The sequence below is a fragment of the Hetaerina americana genome, unplaced genomic scaffold (genome assembly GCF_022747635.1).
Source record: "Hetaerina americana unplaced genomic scaffold, ioHetAmer1.1.p SCAF_10, whole genome shotgun sequence".
NCBI lineage: Eukaryota > Metazoa > Arthropoda > Insecta > Odonata > Calopterygidae > Hetaerina > Hetaerina americana.
In genome coordinates, this window is record NW_027286070.1 from 75,714,215 (window position 1) to 75,733,038 (window position 18,824).

An 18,824-nucleotide genomic window follows, 5' to 3' on the forward strand; every position below is an offset into this window, starting at 1 on the left:
AGCTGATATATGCCTGAAAGTTGCCATAGTAAACCATTTATAGGATATTAAAATCGAGAATATTTGTAGATTAAAACCAATTTTTGCCAAAGCAGAAAATAGGCCATTGTTATGGAACCTCCGTTTATAGTCTTGGGTATGGCTTTACATTGAGAAGACTTCCCTGAAAGATGCAATTTATGCACTAAATACAAATTATTGTTTTCTCATATCATTGTATTAACTCAATTGCAGGAATTTCTTTGGAGAGAGTAACAGGCGAGCAATTGATGAAGTATGGTACAAGCGTGCAGTGGAACAGTATGAAGTTGAACCAGACAGTTTTGTTTTTACTGTTGATTTTGAAGCAGGTGATGCAATAATGTCAGGTAATTATATATTTAAAAAAATTATTTCAACTTTATATTATACTTTGTAATGGTTTGACAACACATTTTTTCACTTTGAAATCATAGAGGAGTAATCAGCAAAGATGATTGCAAGTAATATTTCAGAATAATGTTGAGTATTAAACTTTTCCAATCCTCAACCAAAATTTCAATGGTGTAAACAAACCGCAAATAGCTTTTTGACCAGTTCATCTTAAATTTGAACTCTTAACAATGTTTTTTGTTTCTTAAAAATAATTACCTAATTTAGTATTCAACTAATGAATGTTTCAAATATAGGAGACCCAAATTACCTTCATAAGACATTGGTGACTGCAACACATGCTGTTTTTGTGGACCATAAAGGGTACCGTGCTCCAGCAGCAGTTGTAGGCCTTCAGTTTAAACATTCAGCTCTTGCCTCCCAGTTTCTCAACATTACATCCACAGTAAGTTGATAGTTAACTATATGTCAGTATTTAATTAATGTCATCTGATTATAAATAGTAATATTATAGGAGAGATGATGCTGTTTATAGGAGGCCATATAGTAATTTCATGGGTACAAGTTCAATATAAGAATGGAAGAATTTAAGGGTAATATGCTATAAAATCCATTTAGTCATAGAGACAATACGGAAAACTATCAATCATCCTAAGCCTGATCTGATTAGCTGATTAACTTGTGTTTTAATAGTGTGTGATTCATATTATTTACAATTGAAACATTAAGCTAATCAGTCATCTAACCTTTGAGACAGAAAAATATAAGAAATTTCTATAATAATTTTGGGGTGAACAATTTCTGCAATGCTGTAGACTAGAAATTTGCATCTAGTATGATTTTCGATGCTTATTTTATCATCTTAATCAGAGAATGAATACTACTAGGGTTTACAGGCCTGATTTGGATGAATGTTTTTCAAAGACACACTTATTCTTTGGCATATATCATTCCCTATTTTCATGAAGGGTCATTGAGACAAAAATAGAGCATAGATAATAATGAACCTTCAGCTCCACAAGTTGGAAAAATAGGATATTACATGGGACGTAATGAAAATTTTGTAAATTGTAGAAAATTGTGAATTTCAATTATTCAAATATAAGGTTTGACATATTATATTATGACACACTTCTTTAGCACTGCTTGTAAGAATTATCAAGTTTTATTTTTGATGTACATATCTGACTGGTGGAGAGAAATCCAGTGTCAAGCAGCCTTGCCATTTTATTCTCCTATACTTACTTACACAGTCAAAAAGAGAGTAATAATCCTTCTGGAAATTATTGTTTACATAAGGCAAAGGGACCTTGACAATTAGAACTCAGCAACTAGTCAATTATTTATTCTGTCCACTTGATAGTATCTAATGAAAACTTATGAGAAAGTAAATTTAGCAAGGCTGAATTCATAAAAATGTCCTACCAAGGAAAGAAACATCTAAGACGATGAGTCAGGAAATTAAAAAGTTCTTCAATTATGAATTGGGTATAGGTTTTTTTTAATGAATAATCATTTTTACTTTTTTTTAACATTATATGCATTTCACCTCTATGAAAAACAGTGTAAATCATGACTCTAACAGTATTTCATTTTCTTTAGTGCTTGGGTCCTCTGGGCTGCCGTAAAACATGTGCTTCAGAAGAGTTAGACTGCTATGTGCTGGACAGTAATGGGTTTGTTATTATCTCTGAAGAAACATCACATACAGGAAAGTTCTTTGGTGAAATTGATGGGACTATCATGGACTCTCTAGTTCAGGATAGAATATATCGCAAAGTTAGTGTTTGGGACCACCAAGGAGCTTGTACAGATGACCACTCACCTTTTAGTGATTCTTCATGTCGCCTTGAACCTCTTGGTTTTGTAAGTATTTTTTGTTTGTATTTTTAGTTTAGTTCAAGTATTCACTAACAGTGTTTTGACTTAAAATTCCTGTCATGCTGATTCTTACAATAGCCATCCATGAATGTCATGAAAACCTTGGTGTGATTCTTTCCAGTCATTGCATGGAGCAGTAGGCTGGGCCCTTTCTCGGTTGTCATGGCTTGCATTTTATACAGGTCTACCACAAATTTGGAATCCTCATAGGACTGAAGCACAACCAACTGGTGATGATATCAGTGGTAAGATCTAGATTTTTTTCACTTGTTTCAAGATGAGCCGAAAAACATAGTTGGCACCTTAAAATGAATATTCTCGTTGGAATGCAAGGAGACATTTTTATGATATTTGCTCTTCTTTTAAAAGCTTCACACAAACAGTATTTTTCTTGGTTGTAAAATTTGTATTGTTTTAGATCTTATTTTCTAGGTAAAATCTTTTTTTTTTTGCTTGCAAATGGCACATAATATGGCTAGAGATGTGCAATTGAACATAGCATTTCAACTGTGTTACACTAAAAATTATAGTTTCATGACTGCACATTTGTGTAACAACCCATGTATCTGTTGGTTAACACTTGAACTCCCAAACCAAGAGACCTTGTAATCTAGGATAACCAATAGGTCTGCACATGCTAATTTCCTTTATTGTTTCTTCTATTTCTCCATGAGAAAAACATTTGAAAATGAGCATAGCATTGCAAGACATTTAAAAATGACCTTATAGCATAGTTATAAGCTAATAAGAATAATTTTTCCATCTTTGGAAGAAGAGCATTAATGCAATGAAGTGAAATTTTATAGAAAAAAGTACACCTTTTATAGCATCCAAAACTAGGATTGGTATTTTCCATGGAGGTTGCTCCACTCCATAATTTTGACTTAGTTGAGCTCTTCATTGGGAAAAATATGAATATATATTTATCAACAGCTTCTTCTGCATGATTATTTAAAAAAATATATAAGTAAAAGGAATTTGCTTAAAATACTTAAAAGGATATAGCTCTTCTCTTTGCTATCAGGAAGGCAATGATGTTCCTTTATACAGTAATATATTCTTGGCTAATCTAGCATTAGGTAAATGGGTATGCAGTGAGCTCCTTATGGTCAGGGCATTGTGCCATAAACTCATAGGCATTGCTTAAGATATATTTAAGAGGTCTCAAAATGCCTCAGAAAAACTGCTGATGTTGATCACAATCTGATGTATGCCAGAGATCTCATATCAAGGGCATTATTGTTCTCTGCTCATTGCATTTTATCAAATGAAGGAATTTGTCATAATTAATATACAATAGCATATTTGTGTGCATAATCCCGTAATGGCAGCTTTCCCCAGACTTGAGTGCATATTTACAAAATTGATCATTAATCTGTCATTATATTGGAAAGAATGAAAAGAGAAATGAAATTAAATTACAGTTGAATTAGCATCATCCCAGTCAGAAAAATAAATATTCCTTTTCCTCTCAAAATCAGGTAGAGAAACGCTGGGCTGGGAACCTCTAGAATCTAGAAGAAAAGTAAGCAGACTTTGTGGAATGATCCAAATTTTGAAGGGGGAGAAAGCTTGGGCAGATCTTAGGAAAGAGGCGGGGAACCCAAATTTTATAGGCAGAAATGATCACAAATTTAAGATAAAATGCCGGGCACAGAGAACAAATAAAAAAAAATTTTCTTTTCTAAATAGAACAATTGTTGAGTGGAACACCTTACCTGCAAAAATATTCGAGCCCTTTCCTAACAGAGTGTATACTTTTAAGAATATATGTAAGGAATATATGTAATAATTTGATTGATGTGTGGTGTATGGTATTATATGTAATAGCTTAATTTTTTTTTAATTTATCTTTTTTTTCTTGCTGATTAATGGTTGTAAATGGGATGGGGATTCACTTGTTTTGTTAAAGAGATTTGTGTTTTGAAGTCTGGTTTTATGTATTATCTTTTGCAATTATTTGGGACTTGTGTGCCACCTGACAATGTCTATCAGCACATGTGTATTTTTTAATAATAATAATAATGTGTGTACCAGTGTAAAATTGAAGAAGGAAAAAAAAGAAATACAGTGTTTCTTGGGAACTATTGAAGATCCCTTGTGAGTGTACTGAGAAATAAAAAGTGGCCATTACTAAAACTTGAAAAGTTGGCATACCAGATGTGATTACCAATATTAATTCTCCAGTCGATATTGTGAAAATGAAACCTGGGGTCCATTTCTCAAAGACATATACCAGTTAACCAGTCTTGTAAAAGTATTTTAAAATGCAGGGGAAATCCTAAATCACATGTTTTGTGTGATGCAAATGTAAGAAAAGCTAAAACAGTGCGCATTATTACAGAGATTTGTATGAGCAAGACACAAGGACTGAACCATGTAAAGCTTTTGTGGTCCATTGATGAAAGAAAAAACAAAGGAGAATTTTTGGGATGCTTTAAGATACATCAATGTTAATAATTTCCAACATCTCTTCTCTTCTTCCAAAGAGAAAAAGGTCAGAAATTATGCGCATAGGTGTGGTGTGCCCGAAAACTGTTTTTTATTCATTCACCAGAACTTGTGAATTGACTTGCTGCCCGGATGGTATTATCTTGGTGTTTCTTTCCTTTGATAGACTTGGCGGAGGAGGACTATGACTACAATGAAGAGGACGAGGAGGGTGAGGCAGAGGAGGAGGAGGAGGAGGAAGATGATGAGGGAGACAGCAATGGGACTGGGGGGGAGGATGACGAGGGAGACAGCAATGGGACTGGGGGTGGGAGTTCAGCCCTTCCACCGCCCCCTCCACCTGCTGCCCTGCCTCCACCCCCTCCACCGCCTCCAACTCCAACCCCCCCCACCACCAACCGCAGCACCCCCTGGAGGGAGGGTGGAGGGTGGGGTGGTGGCTCCTCCAGCGGAGGTTGGGGCAGTCAGCATTACCCTCGAAAATGGCCTCACCTGACGCAAACTTACGATGCCGGACCGACCAGTGACGCAAGGCCTTGCAACAAGAGGACTGACCTTTACATACTGCAGCCTGAGAGGCTCAACACGAGTGGATTATTCAATCCCCTCAAGGGCAAATTAACCAATTGCCACGTGACTGGATGTGAAAGGTGACTGAATAACTTCAACTCTCACTTTCTCTCTCACTCTCATTCATTTGCTCAGTCCTAGAAGAATCATCACGTCATTTGAAAGATGATTACATTGAATCAGAGAGCATGGCTTAGATAGCGTTGTATAAAAAAGTGGTGCAATTGAATGGGAGGGAATACTTAAGAAATATATAAGAATATGTATTATTATTTTATTTCGTGTGATTTTTCCTAATGCTTATGCTAAATATGCATAAAAGTCATTTTATGTAATTACAAGGGCAAAATAGCCAGTAAAATTGGTATTCTTCAAATTTCAATTATGTTCTTTTTTGATAATATATGCATAACAAATTATTCTTGCATAGCTTTTTTCAGGAATCATTTACTCAGTTTCATCATGATCTACATTACTATTCTCACGAATTATTGTTTTCATATTGATATTCCCTTCATATTTCAAACCAGTGCTCCCAAAAGGTATGCTTTTATGGTTTAATTTAATTTTAAGGAGGGATTTAATAAAATATAATCATTTAAGTTCAAACACACATTTTGTTTTCAAGTTTTAAACAAGAGTTTTCTTAATTTGAATCAAGTCCCTCAGTACCAATGTTTTCTCTCTCATATATCTTCATCAATGATACAAATTATTATGTGAGATATTATAACCATTTTTAACACCTCCTGAAATTGCATAATAAGAAAATCTTAGTATTTGTGAAGAAACCCAATTGGTATAGTAATGAACTATGTAAGGCAATTCATAAAAAAGGGGTTCAAGTATTCATACATTCATAAATATGAAAATAACCAAACACTGCCAGCTATTCTACTCGCTGTTGATACATTCTTTTATTTTAAAATTATTTTACTGATGGTCATTAGTTGTGGACCAAATTTTCCATTTTGAACCATACTGGTTAAAATTAACTAGTATTTGATGCATAAATGGTATTGTATGACTAATAAATAACTACTCAATCCTGATCTAGTGGTTTATGGCCTATTTTCATGATCCAGTTGAGTTGATTACTATTTTGCAATAAATGCTTTGTCTTAAATCTCCAAAAAACTGTCCTGTGTCAAATAAAGTCACCAATAATTTATTTGTCTGGATATAGAGCCTCTAAGATATAAGTTTCTCAACTCAAATCCCTCACCATTCAAAAAATTAGAGCTAAGGTGAAATATTTTTTCTTTGATTAACTGAGTGGCCCAGAGACCAGATGATAGCAGAATTTTACTTTACAATAAATGGTTTACAGTTTAAATAAAGCGATCACAATTCTTTTTTGACTACCACCTCTATCATATCTACTGTTGTGTTTTAATGCACCGTTTTTATGTCTACCATGTTTTAATTTAGTGTTTTAAAGTTGAATGAATAGAAACATGTCCCTTACTAATACTCCCAACATTTCAAATGCAGGCCTTTCAGTGTCCAGAAGATCCCTCACAGCAATTTAATCCTACTTGTTGTGGACACCCTCTGTCCATGTGGAAGTAAGCTCCTCAGCATAGTTCCTCGTGAAGTGGTGCCAGGTGCTGGAGCAAGTGTCAGTGGTGCCACTAGTGCAAGTGGAAATGAAGTGCTATCACCATCCTCATCTCCCTCCACACCACCTGCGTCCAGTCCGGCCAATGGAGGCTCAGGTGGTAGCCACTGCCCAAGGCCTAAGGACGCCCTCTACAGGAGAAGGCCACCTAAGTGTATGAATTATCACCCAGAGGTGAGTTGTATTTGTCATGCTTCCTCTGAACTCCCAATTCTGACATGAAAGAGAACAGGCTTCTTTGAACCCTAATATCTGTTTTATTCGGTTTTTCTGCCATACCAAACAAATGAACGAATTGAATTAAAAACAATTTACATCATTGATTTTACTTCACAAAGGCACCTTGAAGAAATAGATAATCCTCTTTGTAACTGGTGTTGGCATATTACAAGCCACTATTGAGGAAGTCAACAGGAAGCCACTTTAATTATATGCTTACTTAGAAAAGCATAAAAGTCATCTTCAGTCCTTTCCAGGGCTTTCTTTGTTGATTCTTTTCTACACTCTCAGCTTAAAAGCCTAAAACCAATGCCTTTTCTTGCTTCAATTGCCAAGTTTCAAAACCATACAAGGTTATATCAAACTTTTCTGTAAATTTTCTTTGCATCCTTACAGAAAGGTCATTACCATCAGCTTCCTCCTCTTTACAAATGCTTCTTTGCCTCATGATATTCTTGCTCTTATATTCCTCCTTTTAATATCTTTGTCAAAAACTTTTTCTGGATAGATTAACTCTTCTATTGCTCTAGTTGTCCTCCAACTTTATTGTTTCATTGAGTCTTCCTATTCTTGAGAACCTCAGTACTTTTCATTTATTTACCTACATTGATTTTCATCTCATGCTTATCACATTGATTTTTTAATGTACTCAGCAATGATTCTAATCCTTAGAATGACTTGCTAATTACAGATCATACTCAAAACAATTAGAAGAATTTCCCATTTTTTATTTTCATTCCTGCCTCCAGCTCTTCTCATCTACTACATATACATTGATAAACCAACGTTTTCTCTTAACAATTTATTCAATGTATTCCATTTTTATTGCCTCCATTGAGTACTTTTAAAATTTCTATTGGCATAAAGTATTATTAGCCAATATAATATAAAGTGGCCTTAGTACACAAATTAATTTTATTGGGAAAAATAAAATTTTTTCTTTTGATTTGGTTGTGCACATTAAAAAAATATTAAGTGTGAAAAAAGTTCAAATTTCAAATGGCTGCATTGATGGGTTTTTTTTTCATATTTGTATTCATTCCAGGAAAGTGAGATTCGCCTCTGTGGTGGTAGCGGCAGCCTGAGGTCAACAGTTGCTTTGTTGCCAGCCCTGCTAATCATTTGGAGTGCCGTAATCCATTTTTTGGCGAGCATATCCTCATAAAGGACTCTTTAGTATGGTGCAAGGGTATGTGTAATACACATGGAAGCATTATTTAAAAAAAGATAAGAGGTGGTGTTTTGATGGTATTATTACAATGGTGCAAATCATTGCTGGCTTTTTAGTGTGCCATTTTGTGTTGTTGGCACCTCCTACAAAGGCTGCAAAAAAAAGTGACAAGGACTTGACAGAAACTTTTTGAATGGTAATTACGTATTAGTGTGAAAGAATGCCTCAGAATGGAAAAGTTATCAGTAAACTTGATGAAAAAGCCACCAGATTAGGTTAGCATTGGGAAAATGAAAAAAACACAACAGCAGTTATAGTTTTCATGTTGTGTTTTGGATATATTCCTCATACTGAGGAATGGGGATCATGTGTGAGTGTTTGGGTGTTTACATGTGACATAATCTCCCTTTCACCCTCTACCAGTTGTTATTCATCATTTTGAAGCGTTAAATGGCAACCCATCAAGGAATTTCATTTTTATCTTAAATATTGATTTTAAAAAAAGACAAATAAGTATGGACATATTACACCTGAAGACTGTGCAATCAGACTTTTTTCATGCACTATGCACTACCATCATAAATTGGAATTTTTAGGATGCTTAAGATGATGCTAGGGGAGCAGTTGAAAGATAAGGGGTTTTCTTGAATAATGTGTCTCTGTTAAAAAGGTGAGCATTCAAAAATTTTATTTAAGGGTGAATGCATGTAATTATTTCAGGGCTGTGGGCAGATCAAGAGATGAGATTGGGGTTGAGTGCTTGAAAGTTCTAAAGCACTGTAATAGTTGCTTTCATAGAATAACATGAATGTAAAGGTATTTCACTTAAAGCCAGCATGTTGGCAAGTGATGAGTATACGGGACCTAAAATATTTTGTCGTAGACATTCAGCGAGTAATTTTGGAATAATCCTTTTCAACTGGCCAGCACCATTCCCTCTCTCTTTTTTATATATACACCCTCCAATGAATTGGCTTGTTCCTTTTTTGTAGATAATCAATATTTTCTGATCTGATCTTTAATGGGATGAATTTTAATTCAAAGTTAATCCTCAGCTCTAATATTCAACCATGATGATGATTTTCAATCATTCACTTTAGTGATTTGTAGCTTTGCTCACATTCAAAATAATGATTTTCCTGAAGAGAAGGTTTATGAGAATGATAATGGGTTATTTCTGCTGTTAGCATAGAAAAGAAACTTGGGAAGGTTATCTCTAAATTTGCTCCATTAGTAAGTGAAATTGTGCAGGTTTAGTTCATTTGTTAAACATCATAATAAACAGTTCTGAAAATATTTATTTTAATCCATTGCAAGAATTTTTGATGAAGGCAATGAAGAAAGCTTTGGATATATATTCTTTGAAAGGCAAAAAATCTTCAATAAATAAGAATCTTTTTTAAATGTTTTGATGTTCATGTCAGGAGAATGGAAGAAACATATATGTACCTATCAATTGTAACCTGTATGTAATAGAATGATTTTTTGTGATGTAAAACATTAATCTGGGATGGGTAGCCTGCAATAAGAGGTAAGCTTCAGTGATTCATTTGGCTGAACGAAAAAGAAAGAGATTCAATACATAATCATAAGCATCAAAATTTAATGTTTTCTACATTTTAATGCAGTAAAATGTATCTCCTGTATCAAAGTAAGTTCAAATGAGGAAGGTCCAGCCAGTTTGGCAGAACATATCTCAAGACACTCGGATGTTTTGTGGGTTCCACTAATTTATCTATTAAGGGTTCAGGTGTGTTAAATTGTGCAAAATACTTGAGAAATAACAATTGTGAGAAGCCTATATCAATGATAATAATGCCTACCTCACAATTTTCAAAGTGAACTGCACAAATTACCATGGGAAAATTTTTTTATTTTCACAAATTTCACCCCTGGCCTAAAGGAGCAACTCAAATCCTGGCTTTGATGTTTGGGTATTTTAATAAATGTGTGATTCCTATGCATTGAGTGAATGAGATATCTTAGGAGTGCATGTGTTATTTTACTATTTTTTGTAATTTTTGCGTAAATAAGAACTTGCAAAGAGATAGCTTTAATGCGATATTTCCCCATATCTATCTCTCTATCTATCTCTCCCTTAAATCTGCATTAACTGGCAATTGTGTCCGCAATTGTTGAATTTTAATTAGGCATAATGTTTGCCAAAAAAATGTCTTTTGTCTCATGAGATTTTTTATGGTTGAAATGAATATGAGCCACAAGAAAATATCGGGCGGTGCTTGTACTAGTACAAAGATACCTGAGAGTAAGCTTCACTCTAAAATGATGGTTTTAAATATAGGAAGGGGGCGAATAAGCTTAAAGTGCACTAACATAGTGACTGTGAATGTCAACCACCATGGTTCCTTAATCCCAATTACTTTCATCACCTCCAATTCTCCAATCAATGTAACATATTTTTGGAGAACAATAGTGATAGAAAGTTGATTTGGGAGCAAGGAGACATGTGAAGTGCAAGTGTATAGTGAATGGAAAACATTGCTTGGCCAATGATCCTGGTCTTCCACTGCCAGGTGTACATGATCCAATTTGTGCTTACAATGTGGCACAAAGCAGGTTTTTATTGATGATGGCTTGAGGGTAGCCAACTGCACCAACTCAGTGAAGGAGGAGGAGGAGGAGAGATTTTTAAAAATTAAAAACGTAATATACTGGTGAGCAGGTTGGGAATGCCTTATATGTGAGCCTATGTCTTTTCATGGGGTAACTGCAAAACATGAGTCTTCCAATTCAACCAAAAATATTATTAAATAAAGTTAAGAGAGGTAAATCAGACAGTTTAGTGTGCATGCAATAGGCAGCAATAGGGCTATCATATCATAGGGTGAGTAAGATTTTAAAAAAATGCAACAGAGGGATGAGGTGCAGTTACAATTAAATAATTTATTTTGGTATCATATAAGCTTTTGATGCTTGGCCCAAAGAAAAACAAGTTTTAATGGGCATGGGGAAGTGGTTAATGGAGGCGACTATTTATAAGTAGGTCAAAGAAGAGGAGAGAAAATGGGCTGGGTGGGTCTGCAGTGTGAGGGAGGGGTAAAGCTTCAACCCACGGTGCTCTTTAAGTCCCCCAACATAGCATCTGTCTCTTATATCTCCCTCTGTTCTTTTATTTTTACATTTTTTTACTCCTACATGAGGATGATGATGCCAAGGTTAGAGCAAAATATTGCTTGATAAATTTTTAATTTCAATTTTTAAAGTGGCATCATTCCTGTGTAGTTTCAAGGAGCATGAGTCCTAGGTCAGTTTTGACAAATAAATCATCATAATCATACGTCATTATCATGCACAAATAGTGATCTTACCTCATTGATATCCCTCCTATAACATTGAACTATTTAAAGCTTTTAGGAAATTATAATTTTAATCATTAACCCCTAAATCTACTCAATATATTACACGTCCAATCATAGCGTAAATAAATACTTCATGACCTTTTTAGTTATTAACTTACAGAGAGTATTAAAGCAAATCCTACTTTTATGACTTTTAAATTTTTAATCTTGATTTATCTTTCAATTACAACTGGCTAGCTCATTAAGTCATTATGTGTGCTGGCATTCTGGTAGTGTTGCAACTCATCCATTATTATTTTCATGTAAAATGATTCAGTCAAAAGACATATCATTAATGCAGAATTGTCTCATGTTTGTTGTTAACCTTATACATATTTCAGTTCCTCGTTGTTCATTTTGTGGTTGTGTGGATCCTCTCCATTGTCTCTCCCTCTCATTAATCAAAGAGTGATTTCAAATCTATAGATGCTAAATTGAAGGAATACTTGACAATAGTTTGACTAAATCTAATAAATGTTTTAATGAGGATTGTTTTACATAAAAATGTTTACAATATTATGAGAGTGTCCAATGTTGTTTTCTGCTTGGGAAGTTTTTTTCTGTAAATGCAAGCATTTGTATGTCTGTATGCACGTGGCAATTTTATACATCCCCATATTGTATGTGTCTTTGAGTGAAAGATTGCAAAAATGGAAATTTGCCAACTTGCTCATTGTTGTTATGGACTTCAATGTAATGAGTATAATTAAGTTCAAGCATGCAAATATTTGAAACTTGATACTGTTCACCATTTCAATGGCTATGAATTGTAAGAATGGGAGTGAATCCGTATGAATTTGTGACCTCTTCAAACTCAACATGCTTAATGTTAAGACTAATTGCTATTGAAAGCCTCATCACTTCTATTACAGTTAACTAAAAGATTTGAGTTTTCAACTCATGGCAAAAATGTGTACATTATCACTCAATCTTGAATACTTAAATATTGTTGATGGCACTAGTTGAAATTGTTAAAGTGTTTTATATGACAAGAGGTATGTTGGGATTGAAAAATATGCTTCCCTGTAGCTATTGATGACTGCATTTTAATTGTCTGCATTAACTCAAAAGTTCTATGAAAAGTTAATCAAAGATTATACTTGTGTAATAATAGCAGTTCTGCTTTGCCACACCTATGGGTGAGGATCTAGCTTAAGGTGTTTTGTTTCAAATATTTATAAGATGTTCATTTAACATTGAAAAGCATCTCCCTTCACGAAACTGTGCCATTGAATCAATGGAATCAAGCATTAAAAAGAGATGTAGAAATTATTGTTCATAAATGCAACTTCCAAAAATAGAACAAATCAAACATAACAGTTCAGAAATGGTTGTGCTGAAAATGAGTGTTAATTAATTTATAAGCAGCAGATTTTCCCTCTTCTACTTTTGCAACATATACCTGCCAACTCCATTATGCAGTCGGCTACCTAAGATAAAACTTTCTCCCTCCAACACCTCTTGACTCACCCCATAACATATGCCCAATAACATGTTGGGTTGTAGATTTTATGCAGATTATGATGTTGATGATTGCTGTTGTTTGTAGATTATGAAAAATAAGAATATATACATGCCCTAACATTGTAGATAGAAATTTGTCCCCTTTAGCTATTAGACTCCTATTTTATGAGTCATTGTTGACAAGGAAGTTCATCTTGAAATTTCACTTCCCATTACTTTTGTACTCTCAATAACATATATAAATATATACATCTCTTTACATCTTTGTCTAAAGTGCTGACAGATAGCTGTCCACTGTTTTCATATGATTTTTGTCATTTGTGTGTTAATGGGCTTAATTACAAACAAATATAAGAAAAATGACATGGGCATTGTGATGTTTATTTTTTTTCAAGCATTTGTGCATTCTTGTAACTATTACCCATGTCTATCCCAATAAACAAAATGCATTTGTACTGCAGTGCATGTCCTTTTACATTACCTGTGCCTATCTCTTTCACTCCTAGACCTTTCTCTTGTGTGCAAACACAAGCTGCCGTCACTGGCAAGATCACAAGGTAGGTATCAAAACACTTGAATAACTATAAGGGAAGATGAAATTGGTGGTAATAAAATACATAGAAAAGTTACTAATTCCCTGACTTGATAGCACATTTGTATATGTAGATAAATAAATAATCAGAAATATTTGTTACCCTAGATCAGGAAAAATTATACGGAAAATTCTGGATAATTTTGATTCAAATGATGCAGAAAATCTGTAAAATTGGGCTGTTGGTATCAGGATAAAGTTGTGTATCAATATACATGCTTTGTGCCATGAATAACTCGCCTGAACTTTTAAGACGTGGGCCTTTAAAATAAAGCCTAGAAATTCAGAATCCAAACTTAACTCTTTCTACCTCCTAAGAAAGTACAATTAGTAATTGTACATCATTATAGAGCTCTGAATTATGCCATTCCAGACACAATCAAAACACTAAATCAAAACTGAGACACAATCCCAGTATCTAAATCAGATCCTATGCATCATAACACATAATTTTTTCTATTGTTATCCATATAAATTTTCTCCAAGCTAGATGGCGAAAAAGCACCAAATCTCTATCCATTGCCAAAATAACTATGTGCAAGCTTATATATTCCAAATAAACATAGAATCATTATTAAGAGGCCCTACTTTTGGAAAATTACTGAAGCTAGACAAAAATGATAAAGTATCACATTTTGGAGTCCTGCTTATTGCAATATATTACATTTTAATTATCTTGATTAAGGAAATTTACCATTTATTCTTTAACATTTCAACATAAGTCAAATTTAAAACAGTTAAAAATTAAAAATAAGCTTAATTAGGTTGAACAATTTCAGGTCTGCAGTATTCAAAATAATAGAAACAGCTACGTCTGATCATTGTACTTTATCTTATTACAAAATTTGGTACACATCAATCATCCAAATTTTAGAGGGCAATTACAGTTTACTTTAGGACATAATGAATTACTGCCATGAGTTTGCTATCAGTACTCTCAGCAAATTACAATCTATGATTTACACCCATGCTTTGCAATAATAATATTCACTAGCAATTCACAGCTTAAAGGAAATAGTTAAGCTAATAATTTTAATGATTAACGAAATTGTCTGATTTCATCTGCAAAGAAGAATGGGTCAATGACAGCCTTATATAACTATCCATCATTTATTCTTTCTAATGATGTCTTACTGGAGGAAAGTAATTTTGGGAAGTAAACAACTCCACAAAAAGAAATTTACCAACACCAACATTCAGCTGTTTTCATGTTGGTTAGCCCACTATACTGTGTACAGGTGCTTCATTCACCAAGGAAAATTATCAACATACCTTCATCTACATAATACCCCGCAAGCTGCTGCAAGGGCATGTGGTGGGGGTGTTAGGTCACCATCCGTAAAAGGGAACAAAACCACTTTCAAAACAAACACATACATGCAAACCTATACCCACAGTGGGGCATACATTCATGCAAAAATCCTTCTATTTTACATGCAAGCAAATACATATACTATCATCTACAAATAATTTCACCTTGGGATGCAGTAAGAAGATTATCCAATAACGTGCGAGCTAGCATTTGACCTTCATCCTTTTAAAGAGATTAAAAAAAATTGTAGATCCTATCCACCTGGAATCCAACACCTGTATCAGTTGCCTTCACTGTTTAAAAACTGAACTACTTTCACAGGTAATATTAACTCAATTGACGTGCCTGTGAAGGAAGAAAAATCTTTGTATGGGCAGTGTGTTTCCATGAAACTCCAGTGGGATATGCTCGTGGGATCATATCCATCTATAGATCACCAACTTGGGATTTTCATACATTTATTGAAAAACTGGAACAACTCTTTTGCTCCTTATATGCCAACAACCGGATACTCGTGCTGAACGGCGATCTCAACTGTAATCTCTTAGTTGACTCCCCTCACAGATCCGAATTACTGAAATTGTTCAAAACGTACGGCATGGACTGTTTTGATAATAATCCTACCAGAGTCACTCCCACATTCGCCACCCTAATTGATTACGCTGTGACCTACCTTAACCAAGAAAAAGTAGTAACAACTGTTTGTGACCTAGGTATATCAGACCACAGTACGGTGGAAATAAGTATTGATACTAACCAACCAATGGAGAGCCTAAATGATAAAACTTACCTAAGATGGTTTTACTCAAGGAAATATGCATCATTTTCTGCTCCTTCTACAGTCCCAAAACTGAGATAGTGTCTATGACCCTAAGTCAGTGGACAAAAGGTTTCAAATACTTTCATTCAATTTTCAGACACAATTTTGAATTGTGTTTTCCAGGAACACATCATAAAATATTTCATAGAACAAAATGTAAGCCATGGCTAACTGACGAGATCCATTACTACTCAACTATCCTTAAGAAACTTGCTATCTCCGGTAAAGGTTCTAACAATCATGAATAAAGGTTACTCTATAAGGAATTTCAAAAAGATTACCATAAGCTGATTTCTACCACGAAAAGAACTTATAATGGTAATAAGTTATTTAATTCCAATAATAAGTCCAAAACTGCATGGGAAATAATTAATGATTGTAGAGGTAAGAAAAATCCACAACTCACTCCCCCAAACCTTTGTAACCCTTAAAATAACACTGCCATAAGCTATTCATTTATAGGTAATAAATTCAATAAGCACTACGTATCAGCTCCTTGCCCAACTATTTCTCCTGTCAATGTGCTTTTTGCAAATGCACCATCATGAATGTTTGTTTGCCAAGCCCTGTTCTGAAACCAATCTAAAAACTATTGTCTCCTCACTCAGAAGCGAATCCAATGCTGGCCCAGATGAAATTCCTGGTAAAGTTGTTCATCATTGTTTTGAAACAATAAAAGCACTTCTTTTATTTTTAATTAATGAATCTTTGATGAAAGGGATTTTCCCATCCCAATTAAAAGAATCAAAAGTAGTGTCCTTCTATGAAAATCATGGCTTCCTACTTTCAAATTCTTAGCATGATTTTTGATCTGAAAGGTCTACCACAACTGCCATTTGTCAGGCAATCGACAGCATACTTAATTCATCAGATGCTAAACCTTTGGAATGTTTTTTGACTTGTCCAAGGCTTTTGATAAAGTAAATCACAATAGACTAATCTTTAAACTAAATAGAATAGGAACTCCTCTAAATTGGATGAAGTCCTACATCCACAATCGCACTCAGAAAGTAGTGTTGTCAGTAGATGGGTCAAAATATTCATCTGAAACATACCAAGTTAACAAAGGGGTTCCACAAGGCTGAACCCTTGGGCCTTTTATCTGATATGTATCTACAACCTACCTAACTGCTTACAGAATTATGATGGAATAATACCAGTGTTGCATACTGATGACACACTAATGTAATAATAACAACACAAACATATCCCAGCCTTGCGGAAAAATCAAAGTCTGTCGCACTTGCAATAAACAAGTGGTGCACAGACAACCTTCTAGACTTAAATGTAAACAAAAGTAAAATAGTATACTTTGCACGCAATAAGAACATGACGGATGAGCAGCTGGTAAAAATCAATGACCAATCAATTGAGCAAGTTACAGAATGTAAATTTCTACATAATCCTCAGAGCGCAAATATTTCTTGGGATATGCATGTAAAATGCCCTTCAACACAAGCTAAGTTCAACTGGCTACTTATTAAGACACCTGTATGAAACTACAAGTAAAATTGTACTACTCAGTTTATACTATGGGGAAATTTATTCAAATATTACCTACAGTGTAATATCATGGGGATCAGCTGCTGTTTCTCAAAACATCTTTAAAATGCAAAAGAAAGCTATTAGAATCATCACCAGGAAACCTCACAATGCTCCATCAAGGCTTATTTCCCATGAATTAAATTTGCTACCACTCCCGTGCATCTACATTATGTTTTTAATTCTGCATATAAAAAATAACATTGGCAACTATTCTCTTAACTCTGCCTATCATCATCATTACACCAGAGGCAGGAATGACTTCCATTATGGGAATATAAGAACTAAAGCATTGAAATTAGGACTCAATGAAATGGGCATCAGATTATATAACAAACTACCCAAAAGTATCAAGGATACAAAGGGAACTGCTGCATTCAGGCATAAATTAAAAAGATATCTACAGCGCAATATGTTTTACTCGGTTGACGAACATCTCAACAATATTCCCAACCAGTAAATTCATACTTTTAGTTTCCACCAATGGTCATGGTCTGATTCATGTTAATGATCAATGATTTTTCTGAATTTGATATTGCATGTGCATTTTACAGCCAATGTTCATGGGTTTGTGCCAAACATTTATGTAACTATGAGCATCATTTCTTTTATGTATCTTAATTGAGCCTGCATCTTTGCTCCTTTTTGACGTGCCTTATATCATGTACATACGCCACCTACCTGGTATTTTTGTATTGTGATCTTGGGGCATATAAAAAGTAATAATACATTGGGGAAAATTTGTTGTAAAATTTTTAACAAAAAATTAAAAAACCAAGTCTTGTAGATAGTGGAAATTTCCATTTTTTTCTGTAGACCATAAAGCTGCCAAAGAATTAGCTTCTACACAACTTCGATTATATTGATAACGGCATCAGAGAAAAATAAGAAAAATTCTTTACATCACATCCTGAACAACTTAGGTTGATATTAATTTGACATTTTCTACAAATATTTCTTTGCATACAAACTTTTGCCTAATCATTTTCATGATTACTTCTTCGCCGGCCCCGGTGGCGGCGGGGTAACGTCCTCGTCTGCCATTCCAAGGGTCGCGGGTTCGATTCCCGCCTGGGTGAGTTTCCCTCCATCTAGGGCTTGGGTGTTTGTAAATGTGACATTGTTATCGTTGTTAATAGTTCGATGTAAAGGCCAAAATGTGCTGTTTTTGGACTTATACTGAATAAATAAATAAATGCCACTTAAAATGCAATGTTTTGGGAAAAATATAATTGGTTTTGGAGGAAAGGGGAGTAAATAACTCAGATAAGTCCAACCTCACTTACATCATTAGGAACCACTGACTGTCAGAATTAATTTTGGGGAATTAAGATATCTTGGTCGGCACTAAGGGTGTCTAGGATAACTATAATGTTCCTTAAACCTCACCATTTTATGCAGAATATGAAGACTTTAAGTGAGAAAATTTATGAGCTCAAAACCATTTCCA

The 18,824-nt window shown here is 34.4% G+C and overlaps 1 protein-coding gene across 2 annotated transcripts in view; it reads left to right on the top strand.

The window, feature by feature from the left end:
• stol (voltage-dependent calcium channel subunit stolid) overlaps positions 1–13,557 on the top strand; it is a 346,602-nt gene extending 333,045 nt beyond the window's left edge. For both annotated transcript variants that reach the window (XM_071598907.1, XM_071598908.1), the window contains 7 exons: positions 235–368; positions 669–817; positions 1,975–2,238; positions 2,375–2,498; positions 4,871–5,354; positions 6,769–7,069; positions 8,160–13,557. In XM_071598907.1, coding sequence (XP_071455008.1) covers positions 235–368; positions 669–817; positions 1,975–2,238; positions 2,375–2,498; positions 4,871–5,354; positions 6,769–7,069; positions 8,160–8,279 — 1,576 coding nt within the window. In that variant the 3' untranslated portion in view covers positions 8,280–13,557. The remainder of the gene's footprint in view (positions 1–234; positions 369–668; positions 818–1,974; positions 2,239–2,374; positions 2,499–4,870; positions 5,355–6,768; positions 7,070–8,159) is intronic.
• Positions 13,558–18,824: the final 5,267 nt, after the last annotated feature.